The following is an 18,912-nucleotide window of genomic DNA, read 5'->3' as shown; positions in this document are numbered from 1 at the left end:
TGTATCCACAACAAAGCCTAGCCTAATATTACTAATACACTGTTTTTAAAAACTATTTTACTAATGTAACTTGAATGTTTAGTAAGGGCAGGTAAAGATTAGGTTCTTTCAGTAAACCTCCAGATAAAACCCAGGGTTGGAACACAGGGGAGCAGGTGGAAAGAGAAAGAAAAACAAGGGTTTCATAATTAATATCACTTAACTTGTAACTGTAGTATTTATAAGAAATAAGAGGATGACCAAGGATTAAGAAGGCTATCTGGTAAAAGGCAATCCCAGCCCAGCCCACAGCCTCACAGTCAAGGACAGATAGGTCTCAGCTCAAAGTAATTCCCGTAGCCAACTAATTTACAGGCTTCAAGCACAGCTCTTACACAGATTTTAGAAAAGCCAACTGAAATGAGTAAGTACCACCTACAATGTAAAGCTGCCTTTAAATTAATGGAGGTAGTTAAAAGTGGAAAGAAAACATATTCAGCTCAGCAAATATTTACTGGGTACCTAAATATCTCCAGAGCACTGAGTTTCAATAAATTAAACAGCAACAGATAATAGTTAAACAATGAAATGATACTCATCTATACTTAAACTATTTCACTTAAATTGTTTTTTCAAAATATATGACACTCATCTATACTTCAACTATTGTACTTAGTTATCACAATTATAATATATTTAGTTCTCTCTATGCATTTAATTATACTGTATGCTTTTGATAAGTTATATTTCTTCTGAGAAAGACTTTAACCTTAACAAAACCAACTATCATCTATTTGAAGAACTTAAATCACTAACATCTTATAACAATAACTAGAAAAGTAGATATAAAATTCAGGGGGGAAATAACATATTCCTAGTCCCAGTGTTTCTCAAAGTGTGGTCCATAGCACACCTGGTGTGCTTTCAAAATACAGTTTCTTGGGTCCTAACCCAGACCAACATAATCAAAATCTCTAGATCTGATTAATTATCAAATTAAGCAATTTGATAATTATTGATTTAATCAATAATTAAAATTATTAATAAAATCTCTAGATTTTGATTAGAAATTTTTATTTTTAATAAAATCCTCCACAATTCTTATGCATGCTCGAGTTTGAGAACTATTTCCTAATGGTTATGTCTCGAAAATCTAATATAACATAGTGACAGCAAACATAACTGTTGCCACAAGGATTTTACATGTGACAAAGATTACCAGGTACATATATTACTTCAAAAACATAGAGATATCACAGGTTTTTCTTTGACTGGAATCACCCATGTCAGCAACGAGAAAAATATCATTTCTTTAGCATACATAACATGTATTAAGTTTTCCTCTGTGGAGTAGTTCCCTTACCTTCTATTATTCTTCCAGTCTCCCACCTCAAGTTCCAAAGTGCCCTGGACGTGACGAGTGTGCAAAACAGGCATCAGTCCACCAAGTGTATGGAGGTGCCCACAGAAATAGGCTGTAGCTGAACTAAACAATGAAAAATAAATAGAATAATGAACAAAGATAACTTGTAGTACCAAACTAATAAAAATATTTCTTTAGCTGGATAGGTAGAGCAACATAAAATAATTAAAAACAATTAATTTTGATTTTGGAAGCCTGCATCACCTCATTATTGGCCGAATTCCTGGTGACGGAGAAAGAATAGTGGATGTTGGATAGTGTCCAAACCAAATACTGTGATTGCTCCGACCACTTTCCTTTGCCAGTAATAAAAGCTCCTCCATTCGTTTCTGAAATGAAGAAAATAAAAGATCTTTAATTAGGGCTCAGACTGAAATCTAATGTCAACAGATTACCCTTGAAGTATTATAAGAATAAGTATATTATGTTTCTGGCTGAAACCCTGCTATTTAGTGACCTGTGCAGACCTTTGTAAGTTTCAAGCTATTTTCACATACAGTGTAATTCGTTTGATCCTAAAAATATCTCCTTGCTAAGGAGGGAAGGTATTGCAGTATTACTCCCCTTTGATAGATAAGGCAACAGAAACAATCTTTACCTTAACATAAATTTTTTATTTATTTATACATTTCTTTATATAAATAAAGAATCACTAATCTTTTCAGCCCTGTATGCCACACTGCAATTAATAAAGAGGATAGTGATACTAAAACAAGATGTAAATATGTCCACAGAAAGCCTTGTACCTGAATGTTTCTAACAGCTGTACTCATAACAGTCAAAAATTAGAGGCCATCAACAAATTACATATATCCATACAATGGAATACTACTTATCAATAAAAAAGAAAGAACTAATGATATCTACAATAATATGGACCTCAGAAACATTATACTGAACAAAGGAAGGCAGATACAAGATATATTCTGTATGATCTCATTAATATAAAATTCTAGAACAAACAAAACTAATCTGTGCTGACAGAAAACCAAACAGTTGTCCCCTGGGACTGGGGGTGGAGACTGACTTCACTCACAAGAGAACTTCCTGGGGTCATGGGAGTGTTCTGCCTTGACTGTAGTGAGAGTTACACCAGTACAGACACTTCTCAAAACTCTCTAAACAGTTGAAATGAATGCATTTTATTGTATATAAATCACCCTTCAGGAAGTTGATTTCAAAAACAACTTGCACACATATAAATGCACATTAGCATTATCTGTAAGGTGCTTGTAGCAATAAATTCCTGGGCCCCATCCTCAGGTTTGCTAATCTGATACATCTCAGAGAAAGCCTGGAAATCTTTGTTTTATAAGATTCCAGCTGATTTTTATGCAGATGATCCTTGAATTACACATTAAAAAACATTATTATAAGGAGTATTTTTTAAAATAACATGTTATCAACTTTAAGGACCCTGGTAGGTAGGAAACAAAATACACCCGCATTAAACAAAATGAACACTGTAACACAACACATCAGACAATACTCTGTTCCCTCCATTTCAAGCCCCTCTGAACCCACACATCACTTTGAATCTCTCTCAGCATTTAGCAAATTCTGCCTTTTTTAATAGTTACTTCTGTTGGTCTTATGCTCGACCACTAGATTAAGTGTCTTAAGAGGCCAGGGACATGACCTTATCACCTTTGTGTTCCTATACGCAGGCACATATGTCTTGCATATGGGTACATGTTCACTAAACATTTAATGAGTCGACATTTGTTGTACGAAAGAGCAATGAGAGGTTCTCTGATGTGATTTTCCAGGCAGTTTTATCCAGCAACAGTTTTCTCCTATATTACAAAAAAATACTTTAAAAGAAACTTATTTATTTCAATGGTTGTCTTTCTCTTAAAAAAATACAGACCTTTCAATAAAAATAGCAATTGCAGGGTGTTAGGAATACAGCATACCAAACCTTATGCCCTGTACCTTGCTAAGTGTATCTTGCACTTAGCATATATTGAATAAATGTTTACTGAATAAATATAAAAAGTGAGGTACTTCTTTCCCAAATTTTGGGACAATAATAGGGATAGCAATAATAGTGCTGACACTTCAGTAATTTAGCCTGGCCATACTTGTGACCACAGTAAAATTTTTTCTCAAGCATTTCTAGATGAGGTCTTGTTTACCAAGGATAATTTTAAATGAGCTGCATGCATCTAAGGAAAATAGGTTAGCTACAAAAAGAAGTGAGATTTTTACTGTACCTCATCTAAAATTCCAAAGAAATTATAGGGTCTCTTCGGCCCTGGATGTAAGGTGGCATCCACAGAGATGAAAGAATAGTTGCCAAAGGGAGTACTGTGGACATGATGGAAAGAGCCATCCCTACGTATGGCAGAATACTTCCTAAAAAATACAACACAGAAAAGTTTTAGTGCAATCATAAAAGGGCAGAATAAGTTTAACATCACATTATATTTTGCCTCCTTTGAAAAGGAAATTTCCTGACATGAGAGAGAAACAGACTAAACTAGATCTATAATGGATACATATCAAAAGAAATGCAAAAAAATTTTTCCCATTGTCTCCAAGACAGGAACCAAAACATAAAGTCTCCAAGTAAAGCAGAGAAGTAGGGGGGCGAGTTTAAGCAGTCCACTAAACATTCAAAAGGAGACTGTCAGAATCCAATGAAATGGTACTTACCAATCATTAAAAAATATAGTGAGGTTCTACTAAGTACCTAGTAGAATTCTCAGTGCAGTGAGATACAAACAGTGTTTGCAACAGGACTATAGACACAATAAAACCTTTTAAAGAGTAATACAAGCAAGAGAAAAATAACAGTGTAGGTATAGGTCATAAATCTTTTCCAGTTCCTGAAAGTGCACTGATGACATACACCGGGTCCACATCCAGCAACGGATGTGCTCACCAGAGTCGGTGTCAACAGTGTTCCAATGCCCATAAAGCAGGAGAGGGAAGAGTAGAGAGACAGGATGGGCAGGGACTCAAGTATTTGCTGAATAAATGTGAAGGAAAGTACAGGTTTCATTGGCACATGCCTACATTATTCAAATGTCAGGACATTATAAGAAAATATCTAAGTGTCTTATATGACTTTTTACTTAAAAGCATATATGAAAACATACAAATAAACTCCTAAAATTTAATGTGGTATCAGGGAGCTATATTTAAGTCACAACAGCCATCAAATATATCATGAAATAAATATATTATCATAGGTATTACAATTAATAGTCAATTCTATTGCCTCTCTTCTTGGTATTTTTTAAATATCTACTTCAGGATTTTCTCCTCATTAAAAATCTATTTATATTTTCCTGTTTAATTTGTTTTCAGAGTTTTTCTTCAGGGTTTTATAATCTCCCATGTTGTTTCTATTCCTACATTTTTGACACATTAAAATCCAACTATCTAAAAATAAATCCAACTATTTAAAGGCAGAGGTTAAAATACATGATAGTTAATGACATTTTTTGAATTCTGGATTTTGGCATTGTCTGGAGCACTCTTAAGCTCAAGATTTAACTTTAAGATTTTTTTCCCTTCTGGTTGATATTTCCATAATATCTATATATCTCTAGCAAAATGCCACTTGCTAAATTCAGACAGGTTAGGCAGTTAGAAACAAAAAATATAAAGGTAAGAAATTTTAAAGTGACTAACAACTTTACCTTCCCAATAACCAGTTAGATCCTAAGTCTTGCTAATTTTCTTTGAAAATGTTTCTTAACTCCATTTCCATAGTCACAATAAAAAATACAAACAGTTAACAGGAAGTGAAAGATTTTCATCTCTGTCCTTTTCTTTTCTCACATTAACAAAAGAGGACTGACTACCTCCTCTTCCAAGTTACGGTGACTCTAATTATATGTTAACCAATTTTTTTTTAAATTTTACTTATATATTTTTAGGAGAAGGGAGGGAGAAAGAGAGGGAGAGAAACACCAAAGTGCAAGAGATATCTCAGAGATATATCGATCAGTTGCCTCTCACACACCCCCAACTAGGGACCTGCCCCACAACCCAAGCATGTGCCTTGTCTGGAAATCAAACCCATGACCCTTTGGTTTGCAGGCTGGCACCCAATCCACTGAGACACGCCAGCCAGGGCTAACCATTTCTTTTTGACCTAGCATCCTCAAATTGATACCACCAGCCCCATATCCAGGAACTTTGTTCAGATCAGTTCATCTTCTATTCATTTCAGTCCTTTTCCATATTATGACCAGGCTACTGCAGGACTCTCCTATTTGGTATCTATATAACTCCAATATCTCCCTATTTTTTGTTGTTGTGCAATTGTTTTTTATAAAATACTAGTCTTCTTAGAAAGCTACAATGGATTATGAACTATTTACTCATCACATCTAAATCTCCATGGTTCTCACTTAAGACCTCCCTAAACTGGCCCCAAGCCACCAATGCCCTATCAGTCCTCATTATGAACCTTTTGGTGGTAACTAGTTCCCTTACTGCCCTCAAAAGTTCATTCTAGCTTTTAAAGCCTAGGTTTTTGGCTGTTGGGTTTTTGCTTGGGTTTTTTTGGTGCCTAAAATATACCCCTTGAAGTGTCTTACTTTTCCAAATGCTATCCATTTTTTTAAGACTGGACACAATTTTCACTTCTTTTATGTAGGGAACCACTTTGCAAGGCATGGAAATGTAGCTCAGCACCCATGTGGAAAACCAGTGGGGAGCGAGTCGGCAGCAGGACCCTCAGAGAGGTTCTCCCATGAGAAATCAGGCCTGCGTTATAACTAGGCTGCTTTGTGACTTGCTCTTGCTAAAATTCCCTCCTTCTGAGTTCAGGCAGCAAATGCTTACTGCATATCTTTAAAGTGAGTTCCTGAAGTCTGTGCTAATTCTCCCAAGGATTGAAGTGTAACCAGACCTGTTACTCTCATCATTCCCTTGCATTTGTAATATGTTTTCCTTGTTAATCTGTAAGAAGTAATCAGTAACATCCCTTTTGTTGCTATCTGTAAAAAGTAATTACCTAAAGCAAACCTAAGTATAATGAAAATCTTCTTTGATGTATGCTTTTAGAAAGCCAGTAAAAGCCTGTCAAGGCAAGGGTGAGCACCCTTTCCTCTTGAGAGAGTGGCCAGGCCGCTCCAAGGCACTCTTCCCTTGAGAGAGCCGTGCCACCCCTTTTTCTCTACAGGACTCAGGAGTCCATGTGAATTTGTCTCATCTCATCCATAACACCATGGACACTGAGGGCCAGTGTCTATGTCACTTTCATGCAGCCTTCTCTAACTTGCAACTAGTAAACAAGTAAGTTCTAGAAACTTAATGCACAGCATGGTTACTATAGTTAACAACACTATTATAACTTCAAAGATGAAAAGAGACTAGATCTTAATTTTCATCACAAAAAAAGAAATGATAATTATGTTACATGAGAGAGGTGTCAGCTATGGTGGTAATCATACTGCAATATATAAATGCAGCATATGAACATGCTGTCCGCTTAAACATACACAATACTATGTGTCAATTATTGAATTTACAATTTATTTATTTAGTCTATCTTTAGAGAGAGGGGAAGGAAAAGAGAGAGAGAGGGAGAGAAACATCAATGTTTGGTTGCCTTTCACATGCCCCCACACTGGGGACCCAGCCTGAACCCAGGAATGTGCCTTGACTGAGAATAGAACCGGTGACCCTTTGGTTCACAGACCACACTCAATCCACTGAGCCACACCAGCCAGGGCAGACAATTTTAATATTTGCAAGACATACTGGAATGAAAGGACAAAGCAGCCAGGAAAGACTGCTTGGGGTTTTCAGCCACTCCAAAAGCTGAGAAAATCAGTCATCTCAGCATTCCTAAAACCTACAGTACTCTATTTGACAAGCTCTGATCAATATGACTCCGGCTATGCATCAATGGCAAAAAACAAAAAATGTCTCTGTGGAATATTAAAAAGAACTAAGGGGGGAAAATAATTAAAGGAAAGAAAAAGTTCCAAAACAAAAATAAAAAACTGAACCTGTCACACACATTGAAAAAAAAGTTCCCTTTTCTAAATTACCACAGTTTCTGTAAATAGAAATTTTTGTCTGTTAAAAAATGTTTTTACCCATTCATTGACTGTACCCTTCTTGTAACACATCATGTTCTGTCTTCTGTTCATTACAGTACCTGTAATAATTCTCGACACTCTCCAGACTTGGAAGGTTGAATGTATCTAATTAAAAAGAAAAGAGCAAACATCATCTATATTAAAAAGAGAAATGCAAACATGTTAAAGACTAAAGAAAACTAATTCTTTCAGTAATATTTTAAATGGTAGAATTCAATGAATTAGATTGATAATTTTTAAAATTTGAAAATAGAATTCAGATTATCAGGAAACTTATTTAATCTATCTAGTATACTGGAGAATAAGAAATACTTTGAATTATGGGAGTAAAAGGGAGAAAACTGTACTTGAACAATGATTAAAATAAAAGAAAAGAAATACTTTGAATTATGTACTATTTAAAATATACATTGAGAATCCAAGATGGCAGAGGATCAAGTGGAAGTTACACTAACTTCCTCCTGGAACCAGTCTGGAATTACAGTTAAATTGTAGAGAAATCATCCGGAATAAGGAACTGAACACTTGCTGGAGAGAAGCCTTATAACTACAACAGACAGAAGAAATCACTTCACTACAAGAAGACTGGTAGGGAGTGCCCAGGAGGCACAAGAGGGCTAGCTGGCCTCCCATGGGAGGCAGCTGAAGTGCCACAGGGATATTTCAGCAGTCGCAGGGTTACCCCTAAGAAGTGTGGGATCTAAATTCCAAGCTGGTCTCCCTAAACTACAGCACCAGAGCCAGAAAGGAACCCTGATAACACCCAACTGTGAGAAGCAGGGTTTCTGTCTATAGAGAGAGATGGCTGGAGACTCAGAGAGCCTCTTAAGGGGCCAATGCATGAAATTTCATTTGCAGCCTCTTACCCTGGGCTCCAGCAGAGGGAGGGCAGAGTGGACTAGAGATGCTGGAGGAGAGTCTGGGGTTGGTAGCTCTAGGGAGAGAACTAAAGCAACAGCCACCAGGATCCCTGTGCTGAATCATGCCCCATACTGCAGAAGCCATCTTTCTCAAACAGAGCACTCCTCTCGGAGTGGCATCAACCTGAGGAGAAGCAATAACCCCACCTGCAGGAATTACTCTGCTCCACCCTGTGCAGCTTAAGCTGAGCTACTGACTATAGCTTCAGGCCATATCACTGATTACTTTAACAACTAAGGTGGACCTTTAGGAGCCTTTTGAGACTTCAGCTGACCCTTCCAAGGGCCCAGTGCCTGGGTGTACAGCCTGGTTCTTTCTGCACACAAACAGGTCCAGCAGAGGGAGCTAAAAGTGGTGGATCGCTGATAGCGCCAAACAAGTTGACCAGGGCAAGTCACAGACAGTGTCTGACAAAGGCCTATACCAAAGTCTTTGCAGATACACCTAATATGCAAAAACAAATACAAAGAAGCAGCCAAAAAAAAGAAGACAAAGAAACAAATCCCAAATGAAAGAACAAGAGAATTCTCCAAAAAGAGCTAGATGAAATGGAGGCAAGCAATTTATCAGATAGAGAGTTTAGAGTAATGATTATAAGGATACTCAACAGCATGAAAAAAGCCATAGAAACCATAAAAAAGGACCAGTCAGAAATAAAGAATGCAATATCTGAAATAAATAATACACTAGAAGGAATAAACAGTAGGTTAGATGAAGCAGAAGATCGAATCAGTGATTTGGAAGACAGGTAGAAAAAAACACCAAGGCAGAACAGCAAAAAGAAAAAAGAATTTTAAAAAATGAGAAGAGTTTAAGAAACATTTTATGCAACATGAAGTGTAACATCTGTATCGTGGGAATAACCGGAAGGAGAAGAAAGCAAGCAAGTGATCAAGAACCTGTTTGAATAATTAATGACTGAAAACTTCCCTAATCTGGTAAAGGAAACAACACACATGTCCAGGAAGCTCTGAGTCCCAAACAAACTGGACCCAGAGAGGCTGACACTGAGAGACATCATAATTCAAATGACAAGGCTTAAAGACAAGGAAATAATCCTAAAAGCTGCAAGAGAAAAGCAGGTAGTTACATACAAAAGAGCACTAATTAGACTGTCATCTGATTTCTCAACAGAAATATTTTGGGCCAGAAGGGAGTGACATGAAATGTTCTAGGTGATGAAAAAGTAAGGACCTACAACCAAGGCTACTTTACCTAGCAAGACTGGTCACAATTTTCACATCATTTAAAACCAAAGGAGAAATAAGGAGGTTCCCAGACAGAAAAGGCTAAAGCAGTTTGTTAACACCAAACCAGTACTGCAACAAATGTTAAAAGTCTTGCTTTAAGAAGAAGAAAAAAAAAGAAGAAGAAAAAGCAGAGGAAAACAGTCTACTAATAAAATGGCACTAAATGCATATCTATCAATAATCACCTTTAAAATAAATGGCTTAAATGCTCCAACCAAAAGACATAGGGTAGCTGGATGGATAATAAAACAAGACCCATATCTATGCTGCCTCCAAGAAACGCATATCAGATCAAAAGATATACACAGACTGAAAGTAAAGGAATGGGAAAAGATATTTCATGCAAATAGAAAGGAGGGAAAAAAAAGCTGGGATAGCAATACATATATTCCACAAAACAGACTTGAAAACCAAGACTACAGTAAGAGACAAAGAAGGACACAAAGTAATGATAAAAGGAGCAATCCAACAAGAGGATATAACCCTAGAAATCTTTACACACCCAACACAGGAGCACCTAAGTATGAGAAGTAAATCTTGATAGACATAAAAGGAGAGATCAACAGAAAAACAGTCATAGACAGGGGTTTTAACACCCTATTGACTTCAATGGAGAGATCTTCCAAACAAAAAATCAACAAGGAGACAGTAGCCTTAAATGACACACTAGGTCAAATGGATTTAATTGATACCTTCAGAGCATTTCAGCCCCAAAGCAGCATAATATACATACTTTTCAAATGCACATAAAACTTTTCTAGGATAGATCACATGTTAGGGCACAAAACAAGTCTCAATAAATTATAGAAGATTGAAATCATATCAAGCATCTTGTCTGACCACAATGCAATGGAACTAGAAATCAATCACAAGAACACTAAAAAACACATGAAGACATGGAAGCTAAATAACATGTTATTAAACAATGAACAGGTCAACAAAGAGATCAAAGAAGAAGTCAAAAGATACTGTGAAACAAATGAAAATGAGGCCACAACAATCCAAAATCTGTGGGATAATGAGAAAGCAAGCCTAAAAGGGTAATTCATAGCATTACAGGCCTATCTCAAAAACAAACAAACAAACAAACAAACAGGAAAGGCTCAAATAAATCATCTAAATTTACACCTAAAGGAGCTTGAAAAAGAACAACAAACAAAGCTCAAAGTGAGCAGAAGGAAGGAATTAATAAAGATCAGAGCAGAAATATATGAAAGAATAAAAAAAAAGACACAAAAGATTAATGAATATCAGAGCTGGTTCTTGAAAAAAATAAAAAAGATTGACAAACCCTTAACCAGACTCATCAAAAAACAAAGAGAAAGGACCCAAATAAATAAAATCAGAAATGAAAGAGGAGAAATAACAACTGACACCAAAGAAATACAAAAGTTCTAACTGGATAAGCTGGGTAAAATGGTTAAACTCCTAAACATACAGGCTTCCAAAACTAAATCAGAAAGATTTGGAGAATCTAAACAGACAAATTGCACCTAGTGAAATTGAAGCAGTAATCAAAAAACTCCCAACAAACAAAAGCCCTGGACCAGATGGCTTCACAGGTGAATTTTACCACACATTCCGAAAAGAACTAATACCTCTCCTTCTCAAACTATTTCATGAAATTCAAGAGTTGGGAAGGTTCCCAAACTCATTTTATGAGGCTAGCATGACCCTAATTCCAAAACCAGATAAAGACACTACAAAGAAAGAAAATTGTAGGCCAATATCCCTGATGAATATATGCTAAAATCCTCAACAAAATATTAGCAAACCTAATATGGCAATGCATCAGAAAGATCATATACACCATGATCAAGTGGAATTTATTCCAGGAGTGCAAGGTTGGTACAACACTCACAAATCAATAAATGTGATTCACCACATAGACAAAATGAAGGATAAAAACAACATGATCATATCATATCAATATATGCAGAAAAAGCATTTGATAAAATCCAGCCCTATTTATGATCAAAACTCTCAGCAAGATGGGAATAAAGCAAACATAATAAAGGCCATATATGACAAACCCACTGCCAGCATCATACTCAACAGGCAAAAACTACAAGCGTTCCCCTTAAGACTGGGAACAAGACAAGGATATCTACTTTCACCTCTCTTATTTAACAAAGTATTGGAAGTCCTAGCCACAGCAATCAGACAAGAAGAAATAAAAGGCATACACATTGGAAAGGAAAAAGTAAAACCATCATTATTTGCAGATGACATGATACTGTACATAAAAACCCCAAAGATTTAACCAAGAAACTACTAGAACTGATAAATGAATTCAGCAAAGTAGCAGGATACAAAATTAATATCCAGAAATCAGTTGCATTTATATATGCTGATAATGAACTAACAAGAAGGGAAATTAATAAAACTATCCATTCACAATTGCTACAAAAAAAATAAAATACCCAGGAATAAACCTAACTGACAATGTAAAAAACCTATACTCAAAAAATTATAAAACACTGAAGAAAGATATAGAAGATACAAATAAATGGAAGCACATACTGTACTCATGGATAGGAAAAATTAATATCATTAAAATGTCCATACTACCCCAAGCAATCTATAGATTCAACACAATTCCTATCAAGATTCCAATGATGTATTCCACAGAATTAGAACAAATATTTCAAAAATTTATATGGAATCACAAAAGGTCCCACATAGCAACAATGAACCTAAGAAAGAACTAAGTTGGAGGAATCACACTACCTAATTATCAAACTATACTATAAAGCCATAGTAATCAAAACAGCATAATACTGACATAAAAACAGACATATAGATCAATGGAAGAGAACAGAAAGTCCAGAAATAAACCCACATATTTATAATCAATTAATATTTGACATAGGAAGCAAGCACATACAATGGGCTAAAGATAGTTTATTCAATAAATGGTGTTGAGAAAACTGGTCAGGTAGGTGCAGTAATGTGAAACTAGACCACTTCCTTACACCACACACAAGAATAAATTCAAAATGGATCAAAGACTTAAATGTTCGACCCAAAACCATAAAAATCCTAGAGGAAAACTGTGGAGGGTGGTGAAGGCTGGCGTCATACAGCCAGAACCCACAGGGGTTAAGAAGGAGATAATTAAATAGCTAACCACAAGCTTCAGCTGAATGCAACTGTAACTTTTGCAGAAGAAATATTTATCATTTAGATAGCCTGGGAATGGAGCAATTATGCCTGCAGTTTTTCCCTGAGCCTATGAAACATCCTTGAGCTTTATTTAACTAACTCTTATAAAATAAACACAGAGACCATGTTCAGGGTCATTGTCTCTCCATCAGAGGACGATGTCCCACCTGGTCCCCGCTCTTTCTTAAACTGTGTCTGTGTCTTTCTTAATCTCCCATCGCCCCCCTTCAGGGACCTCCTTCCCATGCAGGTCGCAGCGGAAAACATAGGTAATAAAATCTCAGGCATTGCTCATAGCAGTATTTTATAAGATATATCTCCTCAAGCAAGGGAAACTAACTAACTAGCTAAATAAATAAATAAGGCTACATCAAACTAAAAAGTTTTGCACAGCAAAGGAAATCATCAACAAAATAAAAAGTTAACCCACAGAATGGGAGAACATATTCGCCAATACATCTGATAAGGGGTTAATATCCAAAATTTATAAAGAATTTACCAAACTCAACACCAAAAAAAACAAACACCCAAATTAAAAAATGGGCAAAGGATATGAATAGACACTTCTCTAAAGAGGAAACACAGATGGCCAATAGACATATGAATAGATGTTCAATGTCACTAGTCATCAGGAAAATACAAATTAAAACCACGATGAGGTATATCCTTACACCAGTCAGAATGGCTATCATCAATACATCAACAAACAACAAGTGCTGGTGATGATGTAAAACAAGGGGAACCCTTTTGCACTGTTGGTGGGAATACAAATTGGTACAACCACTACAAAAAGCAGTATGGAGATACCTCAAAAAACTAAAATTGGATCTGCCTTTTGACCCAGCTATCCCACTTCTGGAAATAGATCTGAAGGAACCCAAAACACTAATTCAAAAGGACATAAGCACTCCTGTGTTCATTGCAGTGTTATTTATAATCGCCAAGATATGGAAGCAGCCCAAGTGTCCATCAGTAGGTGAGTAGATAAAATAACTATGGGACATTTACACAATGAAATACTACTCATGAAAAAGAAGAAACTTTGCCCTGATTGGTGTGGCTCGGCAGGTTGAGCACCAGCCTGCAAACCAAAGGGTCACCAGTTCAATTCCCAGTCAGGGCACATGCCTGGGTTGTAGGCCAGGTCTTCAGCATGGGGCATGCGAGAGGCAACCACACATAGATGTTTCTCTCCCTCTCTTTCTCCCTCTCTTCTCCTCTCTCTAAAAATAAATAAATGTGTGTGTATATAATATATACACGCATGCGCACACATCAATTGGAAGTTCCAGTATTGGAAGATTGTTGCTGCTTTTTTAATCACATGACTCTGGAAGCCAGCAAGGACTGGATTCATGCCTGATATATGGATCCATGCCCAGTGCCTCTAAACAGACTGAGAAAGAAGAGTAAGAAGATAGGAAAATTCTTGGGCAAGTGGAATGGGGAAACTGAAGCAAGAACAATAAACAAGAACAAACAGTCTGAGCAATTGACAGCCAGCTGGTAAATAGCAAGACCTTACCTCCCCTAACCAAGGACACTGGAGAGTTAAGTGGCTTATACCTGTTCCCCCTAACCAGAGAATACAGAACTTTGCTCTCCATAAACCACAGGTGTCCTGGGAAGACAGGCATTTTAATGCAGGCAGAAAGATAACAGGGGAACAAAGGAGCCAGCTTGGGAAGAAGCTGTGCCAACTCCCCTTTCAGCTCCTCCTCCCGTTACTTGCAAGAGAAACAAAATGTCTGTGCTCCCCCTAGGGATTTCTCCCTCCCAAATTCCCATGTTTACCCAATATAAACTTGCTTCTGAAAGCTCAAAGCAACGTGGATGTTAGGGTTTTTACTGGCCATCTACTCTGACTGCTGGCCTCTGACATTAATAAAAGTGTAATTATAATCTAACCTCTATCTCCGCTTTTTGGCTGAGTGGTGACAGACAACACGAGCCCCTGACTCGGTTGCCCTCCAGTTTCAATATGACTTTGGTAACATGACCAAAGCCCCTCTTGTCTTAAATCTTAAAGAAGATTCAGTAAGAAAGCAATTATATAATGGTAAAGGTTAAGGTTCAGGACATCATAGAACACTTATCTGGAAATAAGTTGCAATGGCTAAAATTGTTTGACTTCAAGGAATCTACAACATTTCTAATAACCTTAGAAATTAAAATGTAAGTCTGATTAATGCCAAAGGAAATATTAATGTGTGTAATCCTCTTGCTAAGAGAAAAACTGTTATTGATTTTAGCAAAGATTAGTTTCTGCTCCTATCTTAGCACAACATGCAAGTACATATACCTATACCATGAGCATTTATGCCTGTGCAACTCCAATAGATTATTATGAATTCCAAAGGACTATCCAAATCATTTAAACAGAAGAGTCTGTTTATATATATTACGTGAAATAAGTCAACACCCTGACTTGGAAAACTTTTTGGAAAATACACAGAGTTGTTATTTATTGCAAAAGCATTTGACGGGTACCACTAATTAGGATCAGGAAAAAAAGAAATGTAAATATAGCAGAGAAAGTTGTAAGCCAGATGTTCTATTTTCAATTTATAATTCCTAGTTGCTTTGTAGGAGGGCACTTTTTGGTCAAACCAATATCTGTGTATTTCACCAGATAGACTTACCTGTTTAAAAAGGTAGGTTTTAAAAATATATATAACTAGGTATTTATCAGAAATGAATCATCAAATGAACCAGACAAATGAAGTAACTAACCAATGAAAAAAATCAATCAAACAAACAAATCTACTATGATAAAGATACTTTTGGAGTTCATTTCCTTACTAACACAACAATGATAATCTAAAAAACAGGAAGTGATTATCCGTTTTCTCCCCCCATGCAGATAGGGATTTATTTGCAATTTTAATTTTTAAATTTATATACAGTAACATTCATTCTTTGTGATTTACAGTTCTATGGGTTTTGAGAAATGTATAGTCATGTATGTACTACAATCAACAGACTGAACAGTTCCATGACCTTCCAAATTCTCATGATGCCTCTTTATAATCAATCTCTCTCCCCCTCCCCAACCTCTGGCAACTGCAGTCTGTTATCTGTCTATAATTTTGCCTTTTATTGAATGTCATATAACTGGAATCATACAATATGTAGCCTGATGGGTTTGGCTTCTTTCATCTAGAAAAATGTATATTTTTTAAAAAATCACCTGCATGGATTTTGCTAGAAGCTTTTCTTCCATATAATAAAGGATGATACCAACTTTCCCCTCAAAGACCAACAGTGACATCTTAAGTTTTAAAATCACATATTACAGTTGTATTTCAGAGTTGTGACCTTCAGTGCCTCTAAATCTATGTATAATGTCCCATTTTATATAATTTTACAATGTAAATTGGAGAATTTAGACTCCTGGAAGAAATAAAAATATAGTTTTAATTAAATGTGTGTTTTGACTCTTACCATGATTTCCTTTGATATCAAGCCACTTGGTTTTTTCCATGACCCTCGTCTTCTTCAGAATACCGTGGTAAGTTTGCCATTCTACCTCCTGCTGCCTGGATCCCCACAGGTGCTTTGTTCTGGCATCTGTCAGGTCTCCTGTAAATTTATGTAAGAACTGAATCACAGTGCAAAATAAACCCAACGAAGTTCAATTTATGTTAATGCACAATGCAAGGACAGATACTTAAAGCACTCAACATGTGTAAGCATAGCCACTTCTGAGTCCCTTTATGTCCAAAACAAGCCATCTAAATTTTCTCAGCAGGGGCTTTATTTGTTCCTTACAGGGTAGCAAGTGTCAATTTAACCTCCTATGATTTTAGAAATGGGTTGTGAACAATATATCTTTAAAGAGAGCATGGGACTCTAATGAAAACTGTTAAGTCCGGCAGTCTGGGCAGGTGCCTAATATCTATGGCAATCATTATAATCTGACTAAGTATTATTTTTATAGCAAGAAGCAACCTGGAAGGTATAGCTTGGACAATGAAATCCCAAAATTTCTAGAAAACTAGACAGACACTTGAAATTGAAGTTTTCCATAAAATGAGGACTGCTACTCCAGCCAGTAGAGGTGTTCTAGTAAGGTGGGTGGGGTGAATCCCTAAGTAGACAAGGTAGATGCCCTTTTTGCTTCTCCAACAGTTCAGGAGCAAATGGTTAGGGGTTTGAAGACCCTAGGAAACCCAAGTCGCAGATGTACCAAAGAATGAGGAAAAAGTGTCCTGAGTCATGTAAGGCTCAAACAACTAACTGTACAAACGGGGAAAAAATTTTAAATAAAAGGTGACTTTTGATTTGTGGTTAAAGGGCTTTCCCTAATTCTCTCTCAAATTCAGGATTGCAACAACAAAAACACACACAAATACAGCAGACCTTAAGATGAGAACACTGAGTCCTGCTTCTCCTGCTTTAACAAAACCTTGCCATGACAAATCTTTTGGCTTGGATCTTGACTCAGTTATCCATAGGCAAATGTAATTATAATGTGTTATCTCCTCTACAGGAGGAGGGCTCACCTGGGGCTGAGGCTATAATGTTCCCAATGTCCCCAAAGTGAAAAGCTGCAGCCCTGGCTAGCATTCTTTTGTACCTTCCTGACCACAGAACACCAGGACAGCACAGCAATCCTCCCTACCTGTTGCTAGGACGAGAGCTGGTTGAATGATGTCAACAGTTTCAGAACAAAACTTCTCTAAGTCTATAGCTCTGCCTGGATCCTGAAACCTGCTCAGGTGAATGTCGGATATCTGCCGAAAACAGGTATTAAACAGAGATATCTGAGTCAGGAAGAGGCAGCATGGACAGAGCGACCCACGGGCTCCCTCGGGGTGGGGGTTAGCACAACTCAAAGATGCAGTGCATCAAAGAATCCTCCAGGCAAGGACCGAAACCCACCCTCACCACCCCACCACCCCCAGCCCATCGTGTGGGGCTCAAGCAGGCACTGGTCGTGCCCCGCGGAAACTGCCCGTGTCTCACCGAGTCGTGCCAGCTCTGCACCCAACCCCGCCAGGCTTCCCCTGCGTCACCTGCAGACCCCAGAAGATATTGGTGGCTCCAGGGCCGGGCGCGGGGTGAGGCCTCCGGGGAACGCGGGGCTGCGGCAGCTGCGAGGTCTGGCCCGCCAGGCCATAATGCTCCAGGAGCACAGCTGTCAACGCCGCGACCGCCAGGCCCGCAACCACCCTTAAAGCCAGCACTGCGGCCATACCGCACCGCGGACGGACCTTGTTCGTCCCGGGCGCGACGGCGCGGCGCACGCAGCCGCGGCTGCGGCGGCACTTCCGGCCTCGGTCGCGAAGCCTGCGGCTCCGCGTTGCCCCGCGGCTGCCGGCACCAGCGCTTTCCCGGGCACCCGCTCCTCGCGGCCGCCCGCAGCTCCGGGTTCGGTTTGCTGGAGTAATGAAGGTGATGAAAAGCAAACCGAGACCCCCAACGCCAATCACGGCCGCCGAGGGACGCCGAGGAAAGAGCAGGTTCCGGGAGGCGGAGTCTAAAATTCTGACCTTTGTCAGTCGGCTTCCTCACCAGTAAAACGGCGTTAGTAATACCTCCCGGGCACACTTCACAGGCTTGTTGTGAGAATCAAAGTATGCAAGAGGACGCCTTTTAAACTGCAGTACAGATGTGACAGCTGGCTTTCTCTGGCCCTCTCCTGATTATTAACAACATGCTTCCAACATGCTTTTCGGGGGAGGGGGGGTTGTAGGTGTAACATGGGTGTTTTGAGAGAGGTTTGTTTTTTTTTTCCTAAACCCGATTACACTAGGTTACATAATATTCCAATACACTATACACCATTCATTTAATACGTTTTAAATGCTTCCTATGGGCCAAGGACAGAAGAAGAATTAGATTCAGGCCAAGGAAAGGATTGAAGAAATAAAATGAAGTCATTTTTGTGAAGCTGATAACTATAAAAATCAAGTAGGCTAAGGCAGAGGAAACACTTCTCTTCTTGCTTTAACTAGCCTGAGCACTAAAACTTCTGAATTTTTCGGTTGTGCGGCAGTGCCTGGAGGTACCTAAATTTTACAGATAACCCCGGGCAGGTCTTAAGAATGTTCAAGTGCTGAAGATGTATTTAACTCTTACAGGTAACTCCTTAGAATCCTTA

General features: G+C 38.0%; 1 protein-coding gene across 3 annotated transcripts in view; it reads right to left on the bottom strand.

The window, feature by feature from the left end:
• Positions 1–18,285, bottom strand: part of TMEM62 (transmembrane protein 62) — a 36,947-nt gene extending 18,662 nt beyond the window's left edge. Inside the window, exons 1-7 of one of the 3 annotated variants that reach the window (XM_045822647.1) lie at positions 17,825–18,285; positions 17,431–17,542; positions 16,251–16,388; positions 7,530–7,575; positions 3,619–3,760; positions 1,607–1,731; positions 1,343–1,465 (exon numbers count right to left, since the gene is read on the bottom strand). In XM_045822647.1, coding sequence (XP_045678603.1) covers positions 1,343–1,465; positions 1,607–1,731; positions 3,619–3,760; positions 7,530–7,575; positions 16,251–16,388; positions 17,431–17,542; positions 17,825–18,004 — 866 coding nt within the window. In that variant the 5' untranslated portion in view covers positions 18,005–18,285. The remainder of the gene's footprint in view (positions 1–1,342; positions 1,466–1,606; positions 1,732–3,618; positions 3,761–7,529; positions 7,576–16,250; positions 16,389–17,430; positions 17,543–17,824) is intronic. The other 2 variants (XM_045822648.1, XM_045822649.1) reach the window with 2 other exon arrangements.
• Positions 18,286–18,912: the final 627 nt, after the last annotated feature.

This window comes from Phyllostomus hastatus, unplaced genomic scaffold (genome assembly GCF_019186645.2).
Source record: "Phyllostomus hastatus isolate PE091 unplaced genomic scaffold, TTU_PhHast_1.1 phas_scaffold_501, whole genome shotgun sequence".
Lineage (NCBI taxonomy): Eukaryota > Metazoa > Chordata > Mammalia > Chiroptera > Phyllostomidae > Phyllostomus > Phyllostomus hastatus.
The sequence above is the reverse complement of the archived record's forward strand: the minus strand, read 5'-3'. Positions and strand labels throughout refer to the sequence as shown.